Source organism: Ochotona princeps, chromosome 26, assembly GCF_030435755.1.
Source record: "Ochotona princeps isolate mOchPri1 chromosome 26, mOchPri1.hap1, whole genome shotgun sequence".
Taxonomy (NCBI): Eukaryota; Metazoa; Chordata; class Mammalia; order Lagomorpha; family Ochotonidae; genus Ochotona; species Ochotona princeps.
This window is the reverse complement of record NC_080857.1, coordinates 5,907,907-5,930,202: the sequence shown is the minus strand read 5'-3', so window position 1 is coordinate 5,930,202 and position 22,296 is coordinate 5,907,907. Positions and strand designations below refer to the sequence as shown.

The 22,296-nt window shown below is 58.5% G+C and overlaps 2 protein-coding genes across 2 annotated transcripts; both read left to right on the top strand.

The window, feature by feature from the left end:
• Positions 1 to 2,003: 2,003 nt before the first annotated feature.
• On the top strand, positions 2,004 to 7,479 carry LOC101525593 (alpha-1-antitrypsin-related protein). The gene is made up of 5 exons (XM_058655279.1): positions 2,004 to 2,137; positions 3,718 to 4,367; positions 5,346 to 5,616; positions 6,184 to 6,328; positions 7,072 to 7,479. Exons 2-5 carry the CDS (start codon positions 3,719 to 3,721, stop codon positions 7,252 to 7,254), a joined length of 1,248 nt encoding a protein of 415 aa, XP_058511262.1. The 5' UTR covers positions 2,004 to 2,137; position 3,718; the 3' UTR covers positions 7,255 to 7,479.
• A 2,863-nt stretch (positions 7,480 to 10,342) lies between these two features.
• Positions 10,343 to 17,595, top strand: SERPINA4 (serpin family A member 4). Its single transcript, XM_058655647.1, has 5 exons — positions 10,343 to 10,481; positions 12,490 to 13,155; positions 15,574 to 15,847; positions 16,335 to 16,494; positions 17,179 to 17,595. Exons 1-5 carry the CDS (start codon positions 10,343 to 10,345, stop codon positions 17,377 to 17,379), a joined length of 1,440 nt encoding a protein of 479 aa, XP_058511630.1. The 3' UTR covers positions 17,380 to 17,595.
• The last annotated feature ends 4,701 nt before the right edge of the window (positions 17,596 to 22,296 follow it).

The following is a 22,296-nucleotide window of genomic DNA, read 5'->3' as shown; positions in this document are numbered from 1 at the left end:
TCCTCTCTGCTTGTCCTTCCTCCTCAAGGTTGGCACTGGGCAGCCTGATGTCTAGGGTGGGCCAAGCCCCTGTGTGCCCCTCCAGGACCTGCAGAGAGAGGAGCCACACACCCTTGCTGTGGGTGGCCATGCTGGCTGCTGCAGCTGCTCTGTGGCTGGAAAGGAACCCTGTCCTAACCAAGGGCAGCCAGCAGAGCGAGGACTGCACTCCATGTCCAGTGAGGACCTGGTCTGGCAGGGACTGAGACCCCAGGGTTGGGGGAGGCCAAGGCAATCAATCTTACAGGAAGGCCCCTGAGAACGCTCTAGTTACAAGGTGCTCAGCCAGTGCTACAGCAAGCCTGTGCAGGTGTGCAGGTGGGCAAGGCCAGGGGAGTTAGGGAGGAGTGCGAACAGCAGGTCAGCCAGCAGGAGGCGCCCCCACACTGATGGCTTTGAGCAATCCACTTGAGGTCAAGGGGTCCTTCCCAAGACTCCCCTGGCTGAGGTCAGATGCCTTCTCAGAACCTGGCAAACAGTTCCTGCGCCACATCAAAGGCGTCAGAACCTTGAGTACCTTTCGTCTGGCAGGAGAGGCCTTTCCCGGACACTCACCAGGACAGACATGTTAGAGAAGTCAGGCAGTGCAGGGCTGAGGTCACAGCCCAGGTGCAGGGTGTCAGTGGGCAGGCAGGTGCCATCACCGTGGAGGGAGACGGAGAGCAGGCCAGGCCAGGTGCGGGGCGTTGGTGGGCAGGCAGGTGCCATCACCGTGGAGGGAGACGGAGAGCAGGCCAGGCCAGGTGCAGGGCGTTGGTGGGCAGGCAGGTGCCATCATCGTGGAGGGAGACGGACAGCAGGCCAGGCCAGGTGCAGGGCGTTGGTGGGCAGGCAGGTGCCGAGTCACCGTGGAGGGAGACGGACAGCAGGCCAGGCCAGCCAGGGGCCATCCCTAGCCCTGGGGGCCATTGACTCCCGGGAGTCAAGGCTGCTTGACTGCCCCCAAAGTGTTCACCATGTGCGTTTATGTGGGGACACAGGGAACACAGTGTGACAGACCAGACGGCCGCATTCTAGGAATTTCATTGTGCTTTCTGAGCAGAAAGCACAGAGTACAAACACAAGTTGGGCTAGGAATTATATAAACAAACACAAATTCTTGAATTGGGCAGTCAATTTCCTGAAATCACCTCTGGGGTCCGTGCGTGGAATTGTCCTTTGGTTCTAAGGTGACTTTTGATGTCAAAACACCGGGGCATTCTGGCACTGTGGCACTGTGGAACATGGCTCTGCATTGCCCTTAGTGTGTGGTTCCCAGCAGGCCACTCACGTCTCCACACACCAGGGTCTGACGAGCGGCAAGACGGCCCAAGGGGGGACCGTGGGCCACCTTTACGGCTTTGTCTTCCAAGTGGCTTTTTCAGCTCTGACCCTTAGTTGACCCTCAAACAGTGGTGAAGACAGGGGATTCCAAAGGCATCTTTGAGCGAGCTGCCCTGTGCGCTCCATTCCTGTGATCAGGAAATGAGCCAACGAATGGATGATGGATCTTGGCATTTCTGATGCCAAAAGTAAAATAGCCCTGAGCTGGACTCAGGTGGCTCTCAACCCCAACGCTGCAGACAGGCCAGCATGCACAGGCAACACAGGCCCGGGAGCAGCACAGAGGGTCCTGAGGTCCCCGTGGCTGCTGCCTCAAGCCCCATGGCACCAGAGAGAGGCATTGTCCCCACAGTCCGAGAGGCCCAGAGCCTGGAATCAACTTCATGGAGATTCAGGGAAGGGGCCAAGAGGCCCATTGCAGAGGCTGATGTCCCTGGTTTGGTGGAGGAGGAGGTGACTCGGGGCTGCTTAGGCTGTCATTGTGGGTGGCCTGGCACCTGCTGTTCTGCTGGACTAAGCCACTTCAGGGCAGGACACTGAGGCCCCGCGAGGCTATCAGCCCCAGGTAGTACGCACTCAGCCAGGGTCTGAAGGTGCCCCAGGGTTATTTGTAGGACAAGAGTCTCTCGCTGTACACAAACCCAGTGTCCCCACGCCCCCTGGACAGGCCTATAAGTCTCCAAAGGCTGTGCTGAGTGAGGGACTCCAGCGCTGTGCACCTGCAGGCTCTGCCAGCCCTCGCTCTCCATCAGCCTCCTCCTGAGCTGCTGCAAGGGTGAGTGCTGGGCCCCACCCCTCCCAGGGGAAACTGAGGCACATGGAATGGGGCCTCATGAGCAGAGGCAGGACTGAGTATAGGCAGCCGGCCCCAGTCACCATGCTGGGAAGTCATCTGGGAGGGTGCAGTGGCCTCTTGGGGCAGCTCCTGGTCCACAGGGCACACACTAGGCAGGTGCTGGGCAGGCGATGCCTGGCCACTCCTTGCCCTCCATCTCCCACCGTGCCCTGGCCTGGACTCACCCTGTGGCTGCCTGGACCTCAGCGGGGCCCCTCCCACCTACAGGGTCCTGAGGAGTCCCCTAGGGACAGCCCCTCCCCATGTGGGCCTCAGCGGGGCCCCTCCCACCTACAGGGTCCTGAGGAGCCCCCTAGGGACAGCGCCTCCCCATGTCCTCCTACAAGGGGCTCCTCCTTGGGGTCCTTCTCTCTCCCCACCCCAGCCCCTGTAAAGCCCCAGCAGAGCACAGTGCCAGACCTCGGTTTGTGGGTTCCTGGCCTCATTCTTGCCTACCTGGAGGAGAAAGGGGGACCCTCTGACCTCTGACCCACAAGGTAAGTGTTTACCCAGAATCCCACAAGACGGCCTGTCTTGTCCACCTCCTGCCTAGGGGCCCTGCCCTTGACCTCCCGGTCACAGCTTTATGTCCGGAAGGTCACAGTTTGTTACTGCTCAGGGGGTCTGGCTGCCTTTCCTGTCGCCTTGACCTTGTCTCAGCTGGGCTCACGGCCCTGGTCCTGAAGGCTTGGGGTTACAACTCTTCTCAGAACTGTGATTTTGTTTCCTGCTCCCCAGCTAACCCTCCAGAGCTCTGACCAAGACCCTTCTGCGGGTTGGTGCTGCTGCCTCTGCTGTAGCCCCGCTGTCACGGTCATTGTCACTGTGAGCAGAGCTGTTGGGGGTGTGGACTCGGCTCGGACTGCGCGTGAACGGTTCTGGGTCCACTGCTCACCTCACTCACCGACCTTGGGCATGGGCTGACCCTCTGGGCTTTGCTTTGTCATTGGTAGGGAGCAGCCAGCAGTGTGAGCACGCACAGGCAGGAGGGCAGCCATGAGTCAGGGCTGCGAGAGCAAAGACAGTGCTGGCTAAATGGCTGGCACCCCGCCGTGTGGCTGCGTCTGATTGTTTTTGGGCTCAGTGCATTTTGTGTATCCTACCCACAGTCCTCGGTGGGTTACCGAGGAGGTTGATTCTGGCCCATGGTCTGACCCACAGCGATGGTGTTCTTACCTGTGGAGCCCGAGTGTGACACATCCCACAACAGGACACAGGGAGCAGCCCCGTGTGTCTAGGTCCTGGCCTCGCTCTCTCTCCTTACAAGGCCACCAGGATTCAGTGCCAGGGGCTCCATGCTGAAGAGCTTCGCCAGCCCCACCCACCTCTCAGAGACCCCACCCAGGAGCCCCATCACCAGATTACGTGTCTTTTGAGCAATCATGTTGGGCACAATGCTTACCCAAACCACAGAGTGAAGAGAAGTACTTAGCACCTGGGGGTGTCTGCTGGGACGTGATGACCCTGGGACACCACGGGCATTGACTCAGGGCTCGGCACCCCCATACTGTCTCCTACAGGATGGTGCCACCCTGTGTCTCACGGAGCCTCGTGCTGCTGGCAGGCCTGTGCTGCCTGGCGTCGTGGCCCCAAGCTGAATGCCGCCAGAAGAAGAGGAACAGCTCCAGGTCCAATGACGAACTCCAGGCCCACCTCACCTGCCATCGGCTGTCTAGCATCATCACCAACCTGGCCTTCGCCATGTACGCGGAGCCGGCCCGTTGGTCAAACTCCAGCAACGTCCTGTTCTCCCCAGTGAGCATCGCGGCCGCCCTGGCCATGCTCTCCCTGGGCACCCAGGGTGACACACAGAGCCAAATCCGGGCGGCCATGAAGTTCAGCCTCAAGGAGACCACTGGGACGCAGGTCCACCGGTGTTTTCAGCAGCTCCTCGGCAGGCTGCTGCAGCAGGGCAAAGCGAGGCTGCAGGTGCTCACGGGGAGCAGCCTGTTCATGGCCAAGGGCGTGAAGCCAGTGGCTACATTTTTGACAGGAATCAAGAACTGGTACCACTCCAAAGCCACTGCCATTGATTTCCAGGACACCAAAGAGGCCAGGAAACGCATCAGGGAACAAATAGAACAAGACACGAAAAAGAAAACACTGGATGTGGCCCAAGAGTTTGATAAATCCACGAGGCTCATCCTGGTGAATTACTTTTCCTTGCAAGGTAAGGCAGCGACGGCCCGTCTGACAGGCTCCAGTGAAATGATCCAAACCCAACTTCCTACTGCCACTTTTCAGTGTCCCCGGACAAGGCAGGGCGTCTTCATGTGGGGGCGTCCATCTTCCAGACTCAAGCAATGAATTGCTCCCAGGAGCAAAGGCTGTGGGGGCACCGAGTTGAAGGTCCTCAAAGCATTGTCCTCTCCGCAGGACTTGTCAGTGCCTTGGAGGTCCTGGTGCTCATTGGGAATCGCTAAGAGGCGGGAACAGTGATGTTGAGGCAGGGACACAAGCTGTCTTTGATGGCACAAAGCAAGTGGGGTGCCATGAGAAGTGTGCACACACTCCCTGCTCCAGGGCCTCCAATGGCATCCGCTTTGGGGTCTGAAAGACCAGATTTAAATCCCATCTTTCCTACTTACTAGCTCTGTCACCATTTGCTCCTTCTTCACTCCTCAAAAGGTCCCAGTGGCCAGGGTTGGGCCAGGCAGAAGGCAGAATCCAGGAACTCCATCCAGACCTCTTCCGTGGGTACCATCTTCCAAGATACATTAGCAGAGTGCTGGCTCGCAGCCAGGCTTGGACTGATGTTGTGGTGTGAGATGCTGGCATCACAATCAATGGCTTAACTCACTGTGCCACAAACCTGGTCCCTTGTTAGGTTTCATTAAGCATCTATCCCCAGGCCACAATGAAACAAGCATAAAACACAAACCCAAAGGCTCCTTCTTCAGAGCCAAGTTTTGCCGATCAGCTCATCCTACAGAGCTCCAGCAACTTTCCTGTGGCCTCGGGCATCTTCCCTCCAGTCAGCCCGCAGCCTGATCCTTCCATTTTTACCCCATTTTGTAAGTACCGAGCCAAAGGTCAGAGAGGTGTGGCTCACAAATGGGGCCCAGGGCTCCCCCTTGGGACCCAAGTCCCTATGGGGTCACCTTACCCCCAGCCCAGGCTAATCCCAGCCCACCTTCCTCCTTTCCAGGCAAATGGTTCCAGGACGGGCAGGAAGCCCTCCCAGTGCAGGAGGACTTCTATGTGGAAGAAAAAAAAGCCGTTCTGGTGCCCATGTTGAGCCGTGTGGGCACGTTTTACCTCCAACGAGACAAGTTCCTGTCCAGCTGGGTGCTGGTGCAGCCCGGGGGGCAGGGGGACACTGCTGTGTTCATCCTGCCTGACCCCCGAAAGATGAGGCACCTGGAGAAAGGGCTGACCCACGAGCACTTTGAGGACCTCCCGAGGCATGTTGGAGCCAGGTGAGTGCCCACCTGGCCTTTGAGCTGTATCAAGGCTGAGCATGCCACGACTTGGCAAGGCGCGGGGTCGGGCCCCACATCCTTGAACCCACATCTACAGCAGACATGGAGCTGCTATCCCCAATAGGCAGAGCATGGCTCAGACCACGTCAGCCTGGGGCTAGAGAAGGAAAGACAGACAGACCAGGAGTGGGGGCAGAGGTCCTGCTCCTGTGGACTGCCCTGCCCCATCACGTGAACACTGTCCCTTCTCAGGATGAGCGGCCCAGGGCACACAATGGGCCAGGGCAGCAGCTGAAGGCAGAGTCCCGGGTGGGAGCGGAGGTGGTCAGGGAAGAGGCTAGCCACTCCGACGGCTGCTGCAACTGCAGCTAAGCGGACCACGACCAAACCAGCTGCCAAGTGGATGTGGGGGATGGGCCGTGATGGGTGGGAGACAAGGAGGCAAAAACAAACACAACCCCCTCCCCCCAAAAAGCCATAACAACTTGGACAGGCTGGATGGGTCCCAGAAGGGCAGAGGAACCCCATGACACCACGACAGCCTCCATCCTCCCTGTGCGACAGGCCTGCTAGAGTGTACTTCCCCAAACTCTCCATTTCTGGAACCTACAACCTGAAACCCATCATGGGCAAACTGGGCATCACCAAAGTCTTCAGCAATGAGGCTGACTTCTCAGGGATAACGAAGGCCCCCCTGAAGCTCTCCCAGGTGAGAACCGGCGGCCTGTGGGGAGGGCCCAAGCACGAGGCTGGGGGAGAAAGCAGGTGCAGACCATGTGGAACAAGGACGCTCCCAAGGACGCACCTGATGCACTAGGACAGGAAGTGTCAGGTGACAGAGCTGGGGAGGAGCTGGCATGGCAAGGACCTCCCCTGAGCTCAGGCTGATGACTCCTGACCCAACAGCCTGCTGCTCTGTGGGCCTCAACATCCCTGTGTTTACACAGAGAAGTAGGTCCACGCCTTCAAGGACTTCTTGCCCTCCCTCTGTGGCATGGGGGGCTGCTGGTGCCAACTGGGTTCAGCTGCTCAGTGGCATTGAGAGGCCAGAGAGCCAGTGGGGTGCAGGTCTTAGTTGCACACTCATGGGGCACACTGGGCACTGGGAAGGCCACCTTCAGAGCCCTTGTGCCCAAGGACCTTAGAGCACCGGTGAGAAAGGAGATTTGGGGAGACACTTGGGGAGGATTTGAGGCCATTGTCCCCCTCTGGGGTCTCAGCCAGGGGACTTAGAGGGGGGGGTCAGGAAGGGAGGAGGGAGCTGATGGACTGGGAGGGAAGGGGCGTAGAGGGATGGAGAAGGGGAGAGGTCGTGTGAGCACACAGCGGGGAGGAATGGGACAGGCAGTACTGTCCAGTAGCAAGAGGCCCATGTGAGGCCTCCTGGAATGTGGCGTCCACCAGGAAGTGACAACGCAGGTTCAGCTCATGGCTCTGTTTCATGCCCTGCAGGCTGTGCACAGGGCAGTGCTGACCATGGATGAGCGATTCAAAAATGTCACCAAAGCCAGTGCCCAGAGCAGCAAGTCCAATCTCACTGTCAAGTTCAACCGGCCCTTTCTATTCATCCTCAAGAATACCAACATGCACTTTCCCCTCCTGATGGGAAAAGTGGTGAATCCCACCCAACCCTGACCCCCTCAGTCTCAGCCTTGAGCCCAGACCCAACACCCCTACACATACACTCCCCCAGCACATTAAAACTCTGAGCCGCCCTGCCCGGGTGCACCTGCAAAGCCCCTCCCAGGTCCCTGCGTGCCCGGAACCTGTGAGGACTCCACCATCTTGGGACTGTCAGCGGCCACATCTATGAGGGCCTTGCCTCACACAGAGCCCCACGGGTGGGGATGAGTGTGGTAGAGCCTGCACCCAAGACTCAGCCCCTGGGTTTTCCAGGTGCATCTGGGAATCCTGGAGGGACCCCAGGGCTCGGACTCCAGCCCAGGCCCAGGAGTGTCCCATATTCTCCAGCTGACCCCACCGTGCCCCTCGGGACTGCCCTGCCCACCCAATCCTGCCCTGCCCCAGCAAGCTCCTCTCCCAGGCAGCCCCTCCCACATCCAGACTGCCGTGCGCCCAGGCTGCCACCCCTTCTGCCACTGCCAGAGCTGCAGGGTCATGCCTGGCACTGGGCACTGTGTTCCCACAGTAGAAGGGAGACCTTGTCCCCTGCTCAACCCTCTGTGTCACCTCCCCTGGTGAGCTCTGATTCGCAGACTGCTTCCTGTGGGGGCAGGGCAGTGGAGTTTCGCAGAGGCCCCCTCTGCATTGGCTACCTACTGTGCTCCCCTCCCGTGCTGCCCCAGGAGACCTTGCAGCTGCTCTGGGAAGCAGCTTTCTCTCCCCTGGCAGGAACAGAGCCCTGGGCGCCGGCCGCTCCTCTAAGTCACTGGGACCACCGGGCCCCCCAGGGACAGCTCCCTCTCCCTGTTCCCTCGTGGTTCCAGCCACGTGGGGCTGAAGACCACAACTAGAAGCCCTGGGCTGTGGGGAGCAAGTGCGTCTTCCACACACGCAGCCCGGTCACCTCCTCCCATGGCTTGCCGCTGGACTTCGCAGCCTCTGCAGGAAGGCGTAGGGATCTTCACCAGAGTCCCCCAGAGCCCCCAGCCCAAGGCACCTGCGTCCAGCCTACCCTAGGGTCACCATCCACCTGCCTCGCAGGGACAAGCATGGGCATGAAACCCTCTATGTTGCCCCATAGGACACTACTGATCTTTGGACCACAATTGTGTGACACTTTGCCCGTTTCACACAGCTCAGTCGGATTGGCAGAGAGCAACTGGTGCCCAAATACACCCACGTTCTGCCCCAGCTGGAGAGCCCATGGTCTCCACACGCAGGCCCTTAGGGGTGGTGTCTGTGCCCAGGCTGAGGGTGGGGACTGCAGGAGAGCTCAGGCCCCTCCCCCAGTGCCTGTGGCTTTGTTGATGTGAAGCTGATCTGAGGATGCAGTCGGCATTCCACACATGGGAGAGGTGCTTGTGGGGTGACGTTGCTCTGAGAGCCCAGCACCCTGTTGCTACAATCCTAACATTTTCCCACACAGTGCCGTGACCCTGAGGGTGTGGCTATGCAGCTGACAAAGTTGAGGTTCTGAGAAGTGGTCATGGCTGGAGCCAACGTGGCTAGGAGGGTGGTCCAAGGGATGCTCCTATTCCTTGGAAGCTGACCCCGTAACCCCTCTTCTGCCCAGAGGCCCATGTCAGACCCACACAGAGTTAATTCCTCCTTGAGGCTCACTGGTGCCTCACAGTTCTCGCTTAGCACACATCCCCCTGCCCAGTGGCGGCACCTGTGCAGAACAGGGCACCTTGCAGAGCAGAGAATGACAGTGTCTTGCTGGAGTCATCTCCTCCCAGGGCTCCTAGGGCCTCCCTCTCTCCTCCCAGCCCAGGCAGCTCACGCCTCCCTGAGCCCAGCTCCTCTGTGCACCTGCCTGGGGGCGTGCTCTGCCCCCTCCTGCAGCAAGGGAGGCTGCAGCTGGGGCTCCCAGGTCCTTCAGGAGGGCAGAGCCCCAGGGCTGCCTCACCTTTGTCACCACAGCACCACGACAAGGGGTCAGCAACTGCGCCCTCTGGTGGTCAGACATTGAACTGCACGGCGCTAGCTAGGGGCGGCTTGGGGACGATTGAGTGACACCCACAAGCAGGGCTCATTCAAGTGCAGGTGCCCAGGCCCCCCTGACGCCACCTCCACCGAGGGGTCTGAAGCCATGGGCTTGTGAGAGAGCCCGAGATGCTCGGCTGTGAACGGGGGCCCTCCTCGAGAAGTCTCCCCGGCCATGTTAGAGGAAGGCTGATCTTGGACAGCTGAGGCTGCTCTCCAGTTTCTCAGCAGCTTCTGGGGCCTGGCAGGGCAGACATCTGCCACCGCGTGTGGCCAGAACAGAGGACACACTGAGGAACCGCATGGCTCCCTGGCCCCGTCAGCACCACTCAGGCAGGGTCTGGGTCCTTTCGAGGGAGGCGCCCCTGGCCAGCCCCCGCTTTGGCCAGCGTTGGAGTTTCCTCTTTCTAATGGCGCAGACCACTGTGAGGTTGAGAGCATGGGCTGTAGGGCCAAGGGCTGCTGTGTGACCTCAAGCAAGAAACTTAACCTCTCTGGGCCTGTCACCTCTTCTTTGGGGGAGAGGGGAGAGGGGAGGGAGCAAACCTCTCCAGGTTCCTGGGACACTTTTCTGCGGTCACATGCTCCAGCACAGGACCTGGCTTGCTGCAAAATCTTGCCCGACAGGAGCTGCTTGTGGCATCCTTAGGGCCTGGACCAGCCCTGACCCGGCTGACCCTGTGGGCAGCTTGCCCTGGGTCGAGCAGTGGGGGTCGGGGGAGGAGGTGGGCACAGGAGGAGAAAGCAAGAAGAGGTGACCCAGCGCCCCCAAATCCCACAGCCTGGTGGGGACGTCAGCACGCTAGGCGAGCGTGTCCCCCTCTGTCCTGATGCCCCGGGCACAATGGCCATCCAGCTGCAGCCTCAGGACACAGCCCGTGCAGGGTCCCCCTCAGCCACAGCCCCGTGGGGGTGTGCAGCAGATCTGGCTGCCATGGCTTCTTGCCGTCTCAGGAAATGGTTTGTTATGTGGCCACATGGGACTGGGACGTGGGGCTGGCCACTCAGGCACGAGTCAGAAGGATACCCTGGGTTCATGAGGACAGACAGTGATGTGGAGACCGGGGAATGCCAACTGAGCCACGCATCTGACCCCAGGCCCTGGGCCCCCACCATGAGGGCATCAAGCCCCAGCCCATCGTGTGAGGGCTCTGTGTTGACCCATTCTTCTGACCATGATGAAATGCCAAAGCTGGGCACCTTCATGAAGGCTGATCTGGCTCTGAGGGTCAAGGCCGTGGCTCTTGGCTATGGTGAAGACCCATGGTAGCTCGTCACACTGAAAGAGAGCTGTGACGGGAGAGCCACCTGTGCCCAGTGGGAAGCTGGACAGAGGACAGGCCTGTCCCCTGGCCCTGAGTCCCACCTCTTAAAGGACCTGTCCCTGCCAACCTCTGCTCACTGGGAACTGGGGATGGGGCTCCCACCCTGCAAACTTTAAGGGGTCACCCCTCATCCCAGAGCAGGGCTCAGCTTTCTGGTTCAAGGTGAAATGCGCAGCTCAACGGAGATGGAGACTGGCATCCCCAATGCCACCCTTGCCAGGGTGCCCTGTTCTGTCAATCTATCACATGAGGTCTCAGGGGTCACACACCAGGGCTGCACACTGGGTCCCATCCCTGCCTGCTGGACTGGACCTTTCTTTCCATGTATACTTGGGAGCTCACTGCCGGGGCCTTCCCCACCTCTACTGTTGCAGGTGGGAGCAGCAATGGAGGGGCAGAGAGCTAGGTGGCTGGTTTCCCTCTGAATAAGAAGGAAGAACTCACCAAGGGTCTCTGCCCCGGGCCTCTGGGAGAAGCAAGATGCTGGCCTCTTCCCTGGCATGCGCAGGTGCAACCAGTCAGTGCCTGGGAGGGAGGCAGGGGTGCAGCTTCCCCATGGAGCCTTTCTGGGTTGCTGCTCATTAATCATTACCTGGCTGGAAGGTAGGAGGTGGGGCTCAGACAGGGACCTTTTTTCCCAGTTGTCCAGGGCTTGGGAAGCAGTCTCTGAAGTTCACACAGCCAGGACCGACTTGACTTGAGTGAGTTATTGGGACAGAATGGGGACTGTGGGCTCTAAGGCTTGGGGAACTTGCTTTCTGCTTTGGGGCCATTTGCGTATTTACAACAGAGTTTTCTGGCCGTACTAAGCTGTCAACTTCAAAATCAGTCTGCTAGAGCTTGAAGTTTGAGTCCTGCCTGTGGACCACATATTGTAGCCTATGGGCCGAACGGTCCCCACCCCTGCTGGAGGGAAGGGAACACCTGCCCAGGATTGCATGCTCCCTGGCTCCCAGGACATTTAGCGTGAAAACCAGAAAGTCTGCGAGAAGCTGGGACGGTTAACTATTCTCCCACAAGGCAAGAAACATAGGTGTTAGAACGACCCTTGTGTGCCGTGACAGCCAACCACCCCCCAGACCCTCTGTCCTGGACCACCCACTAGCCCAGGGTAGCTTCATCTGGGACGGGAGGGCCTGTTGGATCTTCTCCTTGGGAGAGCCGTGGAGACAGGTGTGGGTGCTGGGAGGGTGGAGGGCAGGGCTGAGCAGGTGTGTGAAGGGTCCTGGCTAGGCTCAGGAGAAAGCCCAAAAGTAGCATTGCCACTGGAGAAAGCTCCTGCTCTGGTCAGGGTCATGGCCACCAACTGACCAAAACTGACTCGCCACCCTCGAGCTAAAAGGACAACTGATAAATGTTGCGAATGCAAAAGGTCTGAGTTAGGAGGAAAAACACCCAAAAAGGCTCACATTTCAGCGTCTTTAGCAAGGACTGCTGAAAGCCAGCCATGCGTCATGTCTGCCTGTGGCTGCACTGGCTGCCACAAGGGATCAAGGAGTGACCACAGCTCCTGTGGGCCCTACAAAGCTGCTGGTGTCGCTGGCCACCCTCTCCAGGAGCTGGTGGGGACTTGAACATGGATCCTTGCCGGGGAGGGAGCGACTGGGTGAAGGAGGAAGCCATGTGGAGAGCTGGTGCTTGGAGGTCAGCCCTGACCCCTCCCTGACCTTCTCCCGCCTGACCCCATCAGCTCTCCGCAAATTTTTCCCTGAGGCCAGTGTCCCTGTCTGGAATGGGGCACTAACAGGGGTCCTGCCAGCCTCACTGGTGGCGCGAGAGTGGCTGGCACCACTCTCCAGGTGCAAGGCAGGGTCTGCCGGCTGAGAGCCTTACTTGGACACTGGCAAGTTAGGAACTTGGGGGAGCCCCTGCGGCAGCGTCTTGGGGGCCCAGGGGTTCTGCAGGGGAACCTTCAATCTCTGTTGTCCTCTTGCAGGTCTCAGAGTGCCAAGGATGCTTTTTGCTGTGCACCTGCTCCTCCTCCTGGCTGGACCACTGTCCGTGGCTGGCAAGCAGCTGCAGCCAGAGCATGGGGTTGAGGGTCACACCAACAGCTCCAGGCAGGCGCTCCTGGGGGCGGCTGAGGGCTCCCCCAGCCTCAGAATCGCCCCTGGCAACACTGATTTTGCCCTCAACTTATACCACCTGCTGGCCTCCGAAAGGGCTGGGCAGAATATCTTCTTCTCCCCGCTGAGCATCTCGGCTGCCTTGGCCATGCTGTCCCTGGGGGCCCGTTCGCATACCAAGGACCAGATCCTCAAGCACTTGGGTTTCAACCTCACACAGCTGCCTGAGCCCACCATCCACCAGGGCTTCCAGCACCTCCAGCACAGGCTCAGGCATCCGAGCAGTGGCATGCAGGCCCATTTGGGCAGCTCCCTCTTCCTGAGCCAAGACTTGGAGCTCGTCCCAGCATTCCTCAATGACACCATGGCCTTCTACAACGCCAGTGTCTTCCATACCAACTTCCAAAACCCCGTGGAGGCAGCCCGGCTCATCAGTGAGCACGTCCGGGAGGGGACCCGTGGGAAGATCTCAGATCTGATGGTGGACCTGAGCCCAGGCACCCAGCTGGTACTGGTGAACTACATTTACTTCAAGGGTAAGAGTCAGGTGTTTGCTGGGTCCTCTGTCCCCCGCACCATCACAGAATGGAGATGGAGAGATGGGATGCTTCTGCTTGGTGTCCTGTGTTTCATAGTTTGCGAGAGGCCTCCCTCCCTTATCTCAGATGTTTCTCTTCCTAAAGGTAACCTAGGCGATGCATCACAGCAGCCATTGTGCAGGCAGCTGCTGGGCTCTCACCTGCCCTGGGCCCCATCACGGTACGGGCCTTGTAGCTGCTGGAGCAAGGGTGGGGGCTGATGCGCTGAGGTCGACCTTGAGCCTCAGAGCTGTGCCCCCACCTGAGGCCCATCTGAGGCTCTGCTTTCTGCTGTTTCCATTATGTCCCAAAACTACTACATAGAAAATTCCAGAAATGGACAGGTGTCATTTTTAAAAAGATTTATTTATTTTTATTGGAAAGACAGATGTACAGAGAAGAGGAGAGACAAAGCTCCCAAGTGGTCACAACAGCCCAAATTGAACCGGTCTGCAGCCAGGAGCCTGGGGCTTCTTCCAGTTCTCCCATGCAAGTATGGAGTCCCAAGGCTTTGGGCTGTCCTCGAGTGCTTTCCCAGGCCACAAACAGGGAGCTGGATGAAAGTGGAGCAGTTGGGATATCAACTGGTGCCCATATGGGATCCTGGCACATGCAAAGTGAAGACTTTAGACACTAGGCTGCTGTGCTGGACCCTGCTGTAATTTTTCTTTTAATGCACTATATTGTCATAGTCACCTTGCTGTTAACCTTCTGCTGTGCCTAATTGATCAATCAAGCTTAGCACAGATATATAGGTCCAGAAAAGAGCCCTGTACATGCAGAGTTCTATAGTGTTTGCAATGTCACATATCTGCTAAGGGATGTGGATCTTAACCCACCAAGTTCATGGCAGACATGGTGGGGGAACCAGGCTCCTCCTTAACAGAAGACCTAAGGAGAGAGGCAAGCTCCAGCCCCTGAGCCTGCTTCGGCCATCCACCTGTCTTTGTAAACAGTCTTATCCGTATCTAGTCAATACTACTGAGATGAATGATCTGCCACAGCTGCAGTAGGCACCATCTGCCGACGGGCTCTGCTGAGCCCTGGCTGGTTCAGGTGCTCAGTACACAGCACCTACACTGCTCTGATGATGCCAACTTTTCCCCTGAAGACCCATTGAGGCCTCCGCAGTCACCATCACAGCCCAGGAGAGGAGCGAGCCACCCACGCTGAGGACAGGAAACTGGTATAGGGACTGAACGCTTCATAGTGTCAGGAGCGGCCAGACGCAGGAAAGCTTGAGGGGTAGAAAGGCCACTGTGGCTGCCAGGGGATGCGGTTGCCCAGGAGGGAGTCACTGTGCCTGACGCTGCATGGAGGGCGGGGTGGAAGAGAGGCATGGGGACAGAGAGAAGCAGAGGCCCCAGCGGGTCCTGCTCCCTTCTGCTGTGCAGGCCTGTGGGCAGCAGGGGTGGCTTCCCGCCTGCTTCTCAATCCCGTACTTTTCATCAGCCCCAACTCAGTACCTGCAGGGAGCAGAACTGTGGTAAACACCCCAAAGCGGATAGTCCGGGCAGGCTAGTCATCTCATGTCTTCAACAGGTGGGATCTAACTGGGTTTTATAAAACCCTTTCATTTTAAAGTAACTGAGGCAGGAGGGAAAATTGTGTGGAGGTTTTACACTTGGGAAGACACTGGTGGGACTGCCTGGGTTGATGTGGCATGGAGACCTCCCCCAGCCTTACCAACCTCACCTCCTGCCCTCTCCCTCCACCTTGCTCTGCCCCTATGACCAGGTCGACTCTCTCTCTTCTCTCTGAACCTCCCCACCCCGCCACCGGCAAAGCTGCCACTCTGCTTAAACATCATGGTCTTCCAGTTGCCACCTGCCACCAGTAGCCAAATGTGCTCAGGGAGAAAGGCCCCCACTGGGCTGAAGGTCCCACCCAGGATTTGTGGACAAAGTTTTTCCCAGTCAGTCCACATTGCCCACCTGCCATCCTGTGTAAATGTCTCTGCTCTGGCCAAACTCCTTTCCTAACTCCTGGCCCTCACCTCACGGCCAGTCCATCAGCTTGCCCATATTGCATTGCAGAAGCAAAAAGTCTCACTTCTCCTCGCTTACCAGTCGACTTACCTTCCTATGTTTGAAGCCGCAGGCTCACATTGGCTCCTCTCTGATGGAAGGCAGACCCCACTCCCGGCACGCTGCCCCTCCCCTCTGCTCCTTGGCAGTGCTTACTGCAGCCCAGGGCAGCCTGCTCTGGCCCTCTGACTTTCACATCTGTTCCACTCACACACAACTGCATCCAAACCCTGCTGCCCTGCCCCAGGCCTCAGGGAATCAACTTGGGAAAGAGCTCCATGGGACACACAGATGGGGTAACAGGGAAGGATCTAGAACTCCTGTACCTTTCATTCCATCTTCCCTGCAGCGCTGTGGGAGAAGTCATTCTCCCCCTCCAAGACCAAGCCCAGTGACTTCCATGTGGATGAGAACACCGTGATCCAGGTACCCATGATGATACAGGAAAGAGAGAAATACCGTTACCTCCACGACAGGCAACTGCCCTGCTCCGTGCTGCACATGGGCTACAAGGGAGGAGCATCGGCCTTGCTTATCCTGCCAGATCCGGGCAAAATGGCAGAGGTGGAGGAGGTGTTGACCCCGGAGATGCTCAGAAGGTGGACCAGATTGCTCCAGAAATTGTGAGTGGACGCCCCAGATGCAGAGTGTGGCCACATGATGAAATAAGCCACACTCTGAGACTCATCCTGAAATGCTGAGCTCTCCCACTGGAGCTAAAATGGGGGGGGTACGGGGTCTCCCTCCTCACTGGGGCAAAGACAAACACCCCAGAATCTGGGGAGCGGGGTGGGCCAGGCTCCTCCACTGCGGGGGGAACTCATGTCAAGTCAGCTTCACCAGCTCAGTCCTTAGGCAAGGAACCCACAGCTCCAGCTAACAAAGCTATGATACCCTTCCCAAGAACAGCTCATGCTGTGGGTGAGTCCTCAGAGCAGGTGCTCCCAGATGGCAGGGAATGGCACGGCAAGGCCAAGGGAGCCTGGCACTCACTGCACTCACTGCAGGAAGTGTTCAGGGGTGTCCAGAAATCACCCAGAGAGCCACCAAGGAGCCCTGCGCAGCCCTGGCTTGCCCCTGACCCCTGTCCTTGCCCTGTGCCCTTCTCAGGGGAGCTGACAGGAAGCTGGAGCTGCATTTCCCCAAGTTCTCCATCACCACCTGCTATGAACTGGATCGGATTCTGCCCTTGCTTGGCTTCACGGAGCTGTTCTCGCCGCGGGCTGACTTCTCCGGCATCATCAACCAGGGCCACCTGCAGGTGCCCAAAGTGAGTCACCCTCAGCCATCAGTCCCTAGAGACCTGAGGGGAGGGGGGTTGACTTCTGCTCCCCGACCCTGCCTTTGGGCGGGGGGCGTGAGGGCGGGCATGCTCCCTGCTCACACGTGGAGTCCCGGGTCCAACTGTTCAACCTCCAGGGCGTCAGCATTCATGCAGGCCAGCCCATGTGAGCTGGGCGTATGTTCAATCCTGCTCAGTGCCTGGAATTGGGAGCCTATCCCAGCCAAGCCTGGGAGACAGCATTCACAGAGGTGGCAAGAGAGTGGCCATGCCAGGAGAGGGACGGGGAAGGACAGACAGGCTGGGTTGGGTGTCTCAGGAGAGAGATTTGAAACAGAGCTGTGGCCTCAGCTCCGAGAAGCATGCTAGAGGCTGGCAGGGAGGGCTGCTGCTTCCTGAGTGTTGGAGTTTCGATTTTGGGGTTGCTTCGTTCCTGACTTTAGTATCCTCATCTGCCAGATGACCCTCACACGGCTTACACTGGCACTGCACACAAGACACTGAGCAGGGGCTCCTTGAAGCAAAGCTCTCCTTGCGCCGTGCCCGGGCAAGAGGAAGGGCCCGCCTCTCGCAACGCACCGGGGCAGAGCCACGTGGCTGTGCTGTCCCCAGCAGGTGTCCCTCAGGATGCATGGCCTTGGGCTCAGGCTGACTCTGTGATTTCTCCCCCAGAGTTTCCACAAGGCCACCCTGGACATCAATGAGGTTGGCACTGAGGCAGCAGCGGTCACCAGCTTATTCAGCTTCCAGAGCGCTGTCCATAAGGATCCCAACGTGCTGAAGTTCAACCGGCCCTTCCTGATGGCCATCTTCTCCCCCGACAAGCACAACATCCTCTTCCTGGGCAAGATTGTCAACCCCATGAAGCTGTAGCCTTGGGGGGCTGCTTGGGCCCTCTGCAGCGTCAAGATGTGGCCCAGGACGGCTGGCAGGATCAGCACCTTGCACAGAGGCCGACGGCAGGAGATGTGGGGAAGGGGAGGGAATGGTGGCAACCAGACAGACTGGACCCTCCCAGGCAACTGTGGGGGTTAAACCAAGAGCTGGTCCTTGGCTTGCACATAGTAAATGCTCAATAAACTTGTGCTTACCTGGTCTTTGGGGCATCACCCTGTTCCCCTATGCTCCTAGAGCTCTGGGTTCCAGGGCTTGTTGCAGTGTGTGTGTGTGCAGGGGGAGCTGGCTGTCCCTGGCCAGGGCAGTGCCTGTGTCCACAGCAGGGACTGAGAGGCAGGAGAGCACATGCCAAGCTTCCTGCCCAGAGGCCCCACCCCAACAGTGGCCGAGGAGAGCCGGCCCACGGCTTTGCTGGGCTCTATCCCACAGTGGGAGTGGAGTCCTGCTCCTTATCCCTGGGCCTACAGGCTGAGCCCCTCCCTTGTAGAACTTCCAGACCTTGGTCTGTCCCCATGGGTCCAGCTCAGGCCATTGGCACACATACGGGGAATTCTTGCAGGGAAGAAGTGATCCTCTGTCCCTGCAGAGGGAGGCAGGTGGCCAGGCACCTCAGGGACTTCTGGACAGGGCCCTGTGTGCTCCCTTAGTGGCCGCTGTGACAATGGAGTCCCTGGGACAGTCAAAGCTCAGACTGTCCAGGAGGAGGGACCTCCCCCTGCACTTCCTTTACTTGGGCCTGGTTTACCCTCTGCTGCAAGATTCAGGGTAAGGGGCCTGGCACAATAGCCTAGGGGCTAAATCCTCACTTTGCAACCACTGGGATCCCATGTGGGCACTGGTTCATATCTTGGCTGCCCCACTCCCCATCCAGCTCCCTGCTTGTGGTCTGAGAGACCCTGTACCCACATGGGTGATCCAAAGGATGCTCCTGGCTCCTGGCTTCAGATGGGCTCAGCTCCGGGCATTGCGGCCACTTGGGGAGTGAGCCAGTGAATGGAGCCAGTGGATCCGCCTTTCCAATAAAAATAATAGTGATAATAAATAAATCTTTTTTAAAAAGTTTTGGGAGTAAGACTTTTTACGAGGCCCTTCCTCCAGCCACTCACCCCTGGCCTCGAACCAGGCAGCCCATTTGGCTCAGAGGTGGTGCAGGGGCCAGGTTGTCAGTGTAGGCAGCGCAAGTGGCAGCACAATGATGGCGCTGCAGCACTGAGCCCTTAGCTGTGTTACCACTGCCCTTAGCCTGTGCCTCCGGATAACTGCTGCTGCCCCCCACCCCGGTTCTGCGTGTGTGTGTGTGTGTGTGTGTGTGTAGGGCCGGTGTCTCTCCTCACCAAAGCCGAATGCCACGTGATGACTCTGAGGCCCTCTCATTTCTGCACTTGCACTACTCGGGAATGCTGATCAGGTTTCTTAGCAGGCCGATTCCAAAGCTGGAAACGATGTGTCGCCCTTGTCCTCCCAACCTTGGTTGCTTGGTTCCTGACTGAGCTTGTGGAAAATTCTAGGTCAGCATTCAGCACCTCCCCGTGCACACCCCCTACTCCCTGCAGATCGCCCCCTTTCTCTCAGTGCACCCAGCCGGAGCAAACTCGCTCCTGGCTCCCCATCCTGGAAGCAAAAGCAGGGGCTTGGGGTCCTCTTAAGCAATCATCCGGGCTCTGGGAGAGGTGGTTGCTGGCCACACCCCCTCTAAGAGGGGTGCTCAAACCTCAAGCTATGGGCAAGGGCCAGAGGCCAGCTGGCCCAGGCCCCTGTCCCCGGCACATAGGACGTCCCCATGTCGTGAACCTATTTTCCCCAGTAACCCAGACAGCGCAGGCCAGAGAACTATGGCTGGATGGATGAGTGTTCAAGACCCAGGGCACTCCTGGGACTGTGTGACATGGCCCCTGGCCCCAGCAATGCCGCAACCCCAGCCATGGGCTCATTGCCAAGGAGCCCACTCTCAGGCCTTTTTTCATCGAGGGAAGGCCACTGCTGAAATGAGGGGTCCTCTCCCTCCCACTTTCCCAAAACATCCCTGAGCCGAACACAGGACAGCTTCGGAAGAGGCCTCCAAGGCGGGCACTGGCCAAGCTGGAGCATGTGGGGGCTCAGCTTGCCAGGTCCAGGCACTACAGGCCCTGGAAATGCTCTTGACCCCAGAGACCCTCTAAGCACATACTTCTCTCCAGCATGGGTCTTCCTGGCTGGAAGCACAAATAGTGACCCATCTCCCCTGCACCTGCCAAGGCCTGGGAAGCTATTTCGCAGCAGCCGAGCAAGAAGGCAAAGCAGGCCCAGACACCTAACCTCCAGCTCGGCCCTGCGGAGGCAGCTGAGCTGGTGGAGTCTAGCCGTGAGCACAACCCAGAGACTGGGGTTTCTATGGCCATGACAGTGCCTGAGTAATACATGACTCAACAGAGTCCAAGTGTGGTAGGGAGAGAGCAGGGCCAGGTCACTTTCAGGCCAGCCTTGAAGCACGCCTCCTGGCCCAGATGGAGCCCTTCCCTCCCCCACTTGGAGAGAGACGATGATTCCCGCCCCTCCCCACCCCCCATATACAAGGAACTTTTCAAAGGCCGCTAAGCGCAGATCAGGCTCCTCCAGCCTCCGTCCTCCGCCTGCTCTCAGGGATCCAGCAGTTATATCTTATTTTTGTATGATTTATTTATTTGAAAGAATAACACATAGAAGGACAGAGAGAAAGAGAGAGAGAGGTGATCTTTCATCCATTAATTCACTCCTCAAATGGCTACCAGGTAAGGCTTGGAATTCCATCCAGGTCTCCTGTGTGGGTGGCAGAGAACCAAGCAGAGTCATCTTCAGCTGCTCTCCCAGGCTCACCCGCAGGAAGCTGGATTGGAAGCAGAGCAGCTGAGCGCTGCTCTGATATGGGGCATCAGCAATGCAGGTGGAGGCTTAGCCTCTGGCACCACAACACCAAGCCTATACATGATGATTCTAATTAAAGAAAGATTTCCTCAATCAGTTGGGTGGACGGAGGAGTGGGTGGGTGGGAGGCTGGGTGGATGGACAAATGGGTGCAAAAAGGTGAGTCGTAAGCAAGGTCACTAAGCTGTTTGTTCTGCGTCACCGCCCCTTGAAACAGCGCTGGAATTGATTGGGCAAATATTTAGTCCAGCAGGTCAGATTTCAAAATACCTTTTGGAAGCATTTAAAGAAAAACAAATCTAAGCTGGAAGAAGATTGCAAGCCAGAGAGGGTGTTGTCCCGGGCAGGGCCTGGGCACTCTCGTGCTGCCTGCCACCAGCCAGGGCCTCTTCCTGGGGCAGCCCTTGGCATGAGCATGGGAGGCAGACATCCCAGATTTCAGGGGAGCCCAGTGTGTATGTCCTGCCCCTGTCTTCCTGTAGGGAGGGGAAGGTCTCCTGGGTGCCACAGGAGGAGGCAGGGCAGCAGAGAGGTGGTCAGGCACCGTGAGATCAGACTCCAGGGGAGGGTGACAGCGTGAGGACCCTAGTAGGTGGTACAGAGAGACATACAGTGTGGCACCGCAGTGACTTGGGTCACAACAGTAGCAACATGGGGCACAAGATGAACCATCCTTCCTATAACGTCACCCAACTGTCCCCACGGATTGGGGAGGTGAGTGGGCGTTCCCCAGCAACACCCAGCTGTGCATCACACATTGACTGGTGTCTACAGTCCTAATTTCCGCGTCAGCGTTTACCTGGAGCCAGAGTCAGTACCCACGGGCTCAGGGCTCGGCCCCATAGAGCGGATGCCAGTGCCAGGAGTAGGTCCTCGCCTGTACCTCTGACCTGCGGCCTAGGAGCTGGGGGTTCCCAGGCCCCTCCTGGGGCTCCAGGGGCCAGCAGCAATGGCAGCAGAGCCTGGGGGAAGGCTTGGTGTTCTGCGATAGTGTGGGATGTAGATGGACACGAGACGCTGGGGGCCAGGGATAGGAGTGGGACATGGAGCTGGAGTCCCCACCTGCACGGACTCCCCATACCTGTGCGTCCAGCTTCACGCAGGTGTCACATGGGGCATAATAAATAACGTCACCTGTGCCATGGACCACAGCCTCTGTCCTGTACCAAGAGGTTGGGCCTGGGGTTGGGGAGGCTGGAGGCAGAAAGGGGATGCTGTAATATTCATGTGGTTTCCCTGGCCCTAGAGCCCACCCTGAGGCTCCCCGGGAGGCCCCCATGAGCCCCTCACTAGGACGAAAGAGGCTCCTGTTCCTCGGGAAATGACCAAGGTTGGGGGGGCACTGTACCAGGAACAGGCACCAAGGAGCACAGTTCCCCCCTCGCATCCCCCTGTGCAGTGCTGAGACTTCGTCTCTGGACCCGCGGCAACCACCATGTGCATGTTTTCTGTCACACGGCAGCATCATGGCTTGCCAGGCAGCCGAGGTCCTCCAGCACGGGGAACACTCTGGAATTCACACACGGTGACCGGTCCAGTTACCCCGCCAACTCTGGGCTCTGGGGCAGGTGCCTGATGGGTGGGCAAGGTGGGCTGCAAGGGAGAGCGCAGACAGGAGGGACAGCCAGGACCCAAAGAGAGGCCTTCTGTGCAGGCTGCAGGATGTGGGCTGAGCCATACCCACCTGCTTTGGTGGAACTTACTTGCTGTTCCCTAAATGCCCAAAAGAACAAATGACCCCTGCTGGGCTGGTGGGCCCCTGTGTAACAGCGGAGTAGAGACCCTAGAACCTGGGCCACTGGGCTGGAAAGGACGCAGCTACTTCAGCCTGAAGCCTGGGCCCATGTGGCAGGCACATGGCTGCACCACCAGCCAGGGCAGCCTCAGCTTCCCCAGTCAGTTCTCAGGCTGCTGTGCTGCTGAGCGGGGACTGGGGACAGTCTCAAGGGGGCAGCCATGGCCTCCAGATCCCCAGAGCCACCCTCCCCTGTGCAGCCCTCCTTTGGGGTGGCT

Coding starts and splice junctions, on each gene's coding strand:
- LOC101525593 (XM_058655279.1), top strand. CDS start 3,719: ATGGTGCCACCCTGTGTCTCACGGAGCCTCGTGCTGCTGGCAGGCCTG. Junction 4,368..5,345: donor GAATTACTTTTCCTTGCAAG/GTAAGGCAGCGA, acceptor CCTCCTTTCCAG/GCAAATGGTTCCAGGACGGG. Junction 5,617..6,183: donor CCGAGGCATGTTGGAGCCAG/GTGAGTGCCCAC, acceptor CCTGTGCGACAG/GCCTGCTAGAGTGTACTTCC.
- SERPINA4 (XM_058655647.1), top strand. CDS start 10,343: ATGAGGGCATCAAGCCCCAGCCCATCGTGTGAGGGCTCTGTGTTGACC. Junction 13,156..15,573: donor GAACTACATTTACTTCAAGG/GTAAGAGTCAGG, acceptor TCTTCCCTGCAG/CGCTGTGGGAGAAGTCATTC. Junction 16,495..17,178: donor GCCACCTGCAGGTGCCCAAA/GTGAGTCACCCT, acceptor TTTCTCCCCCAG/AGTTTCCACAAGGCCACCCT.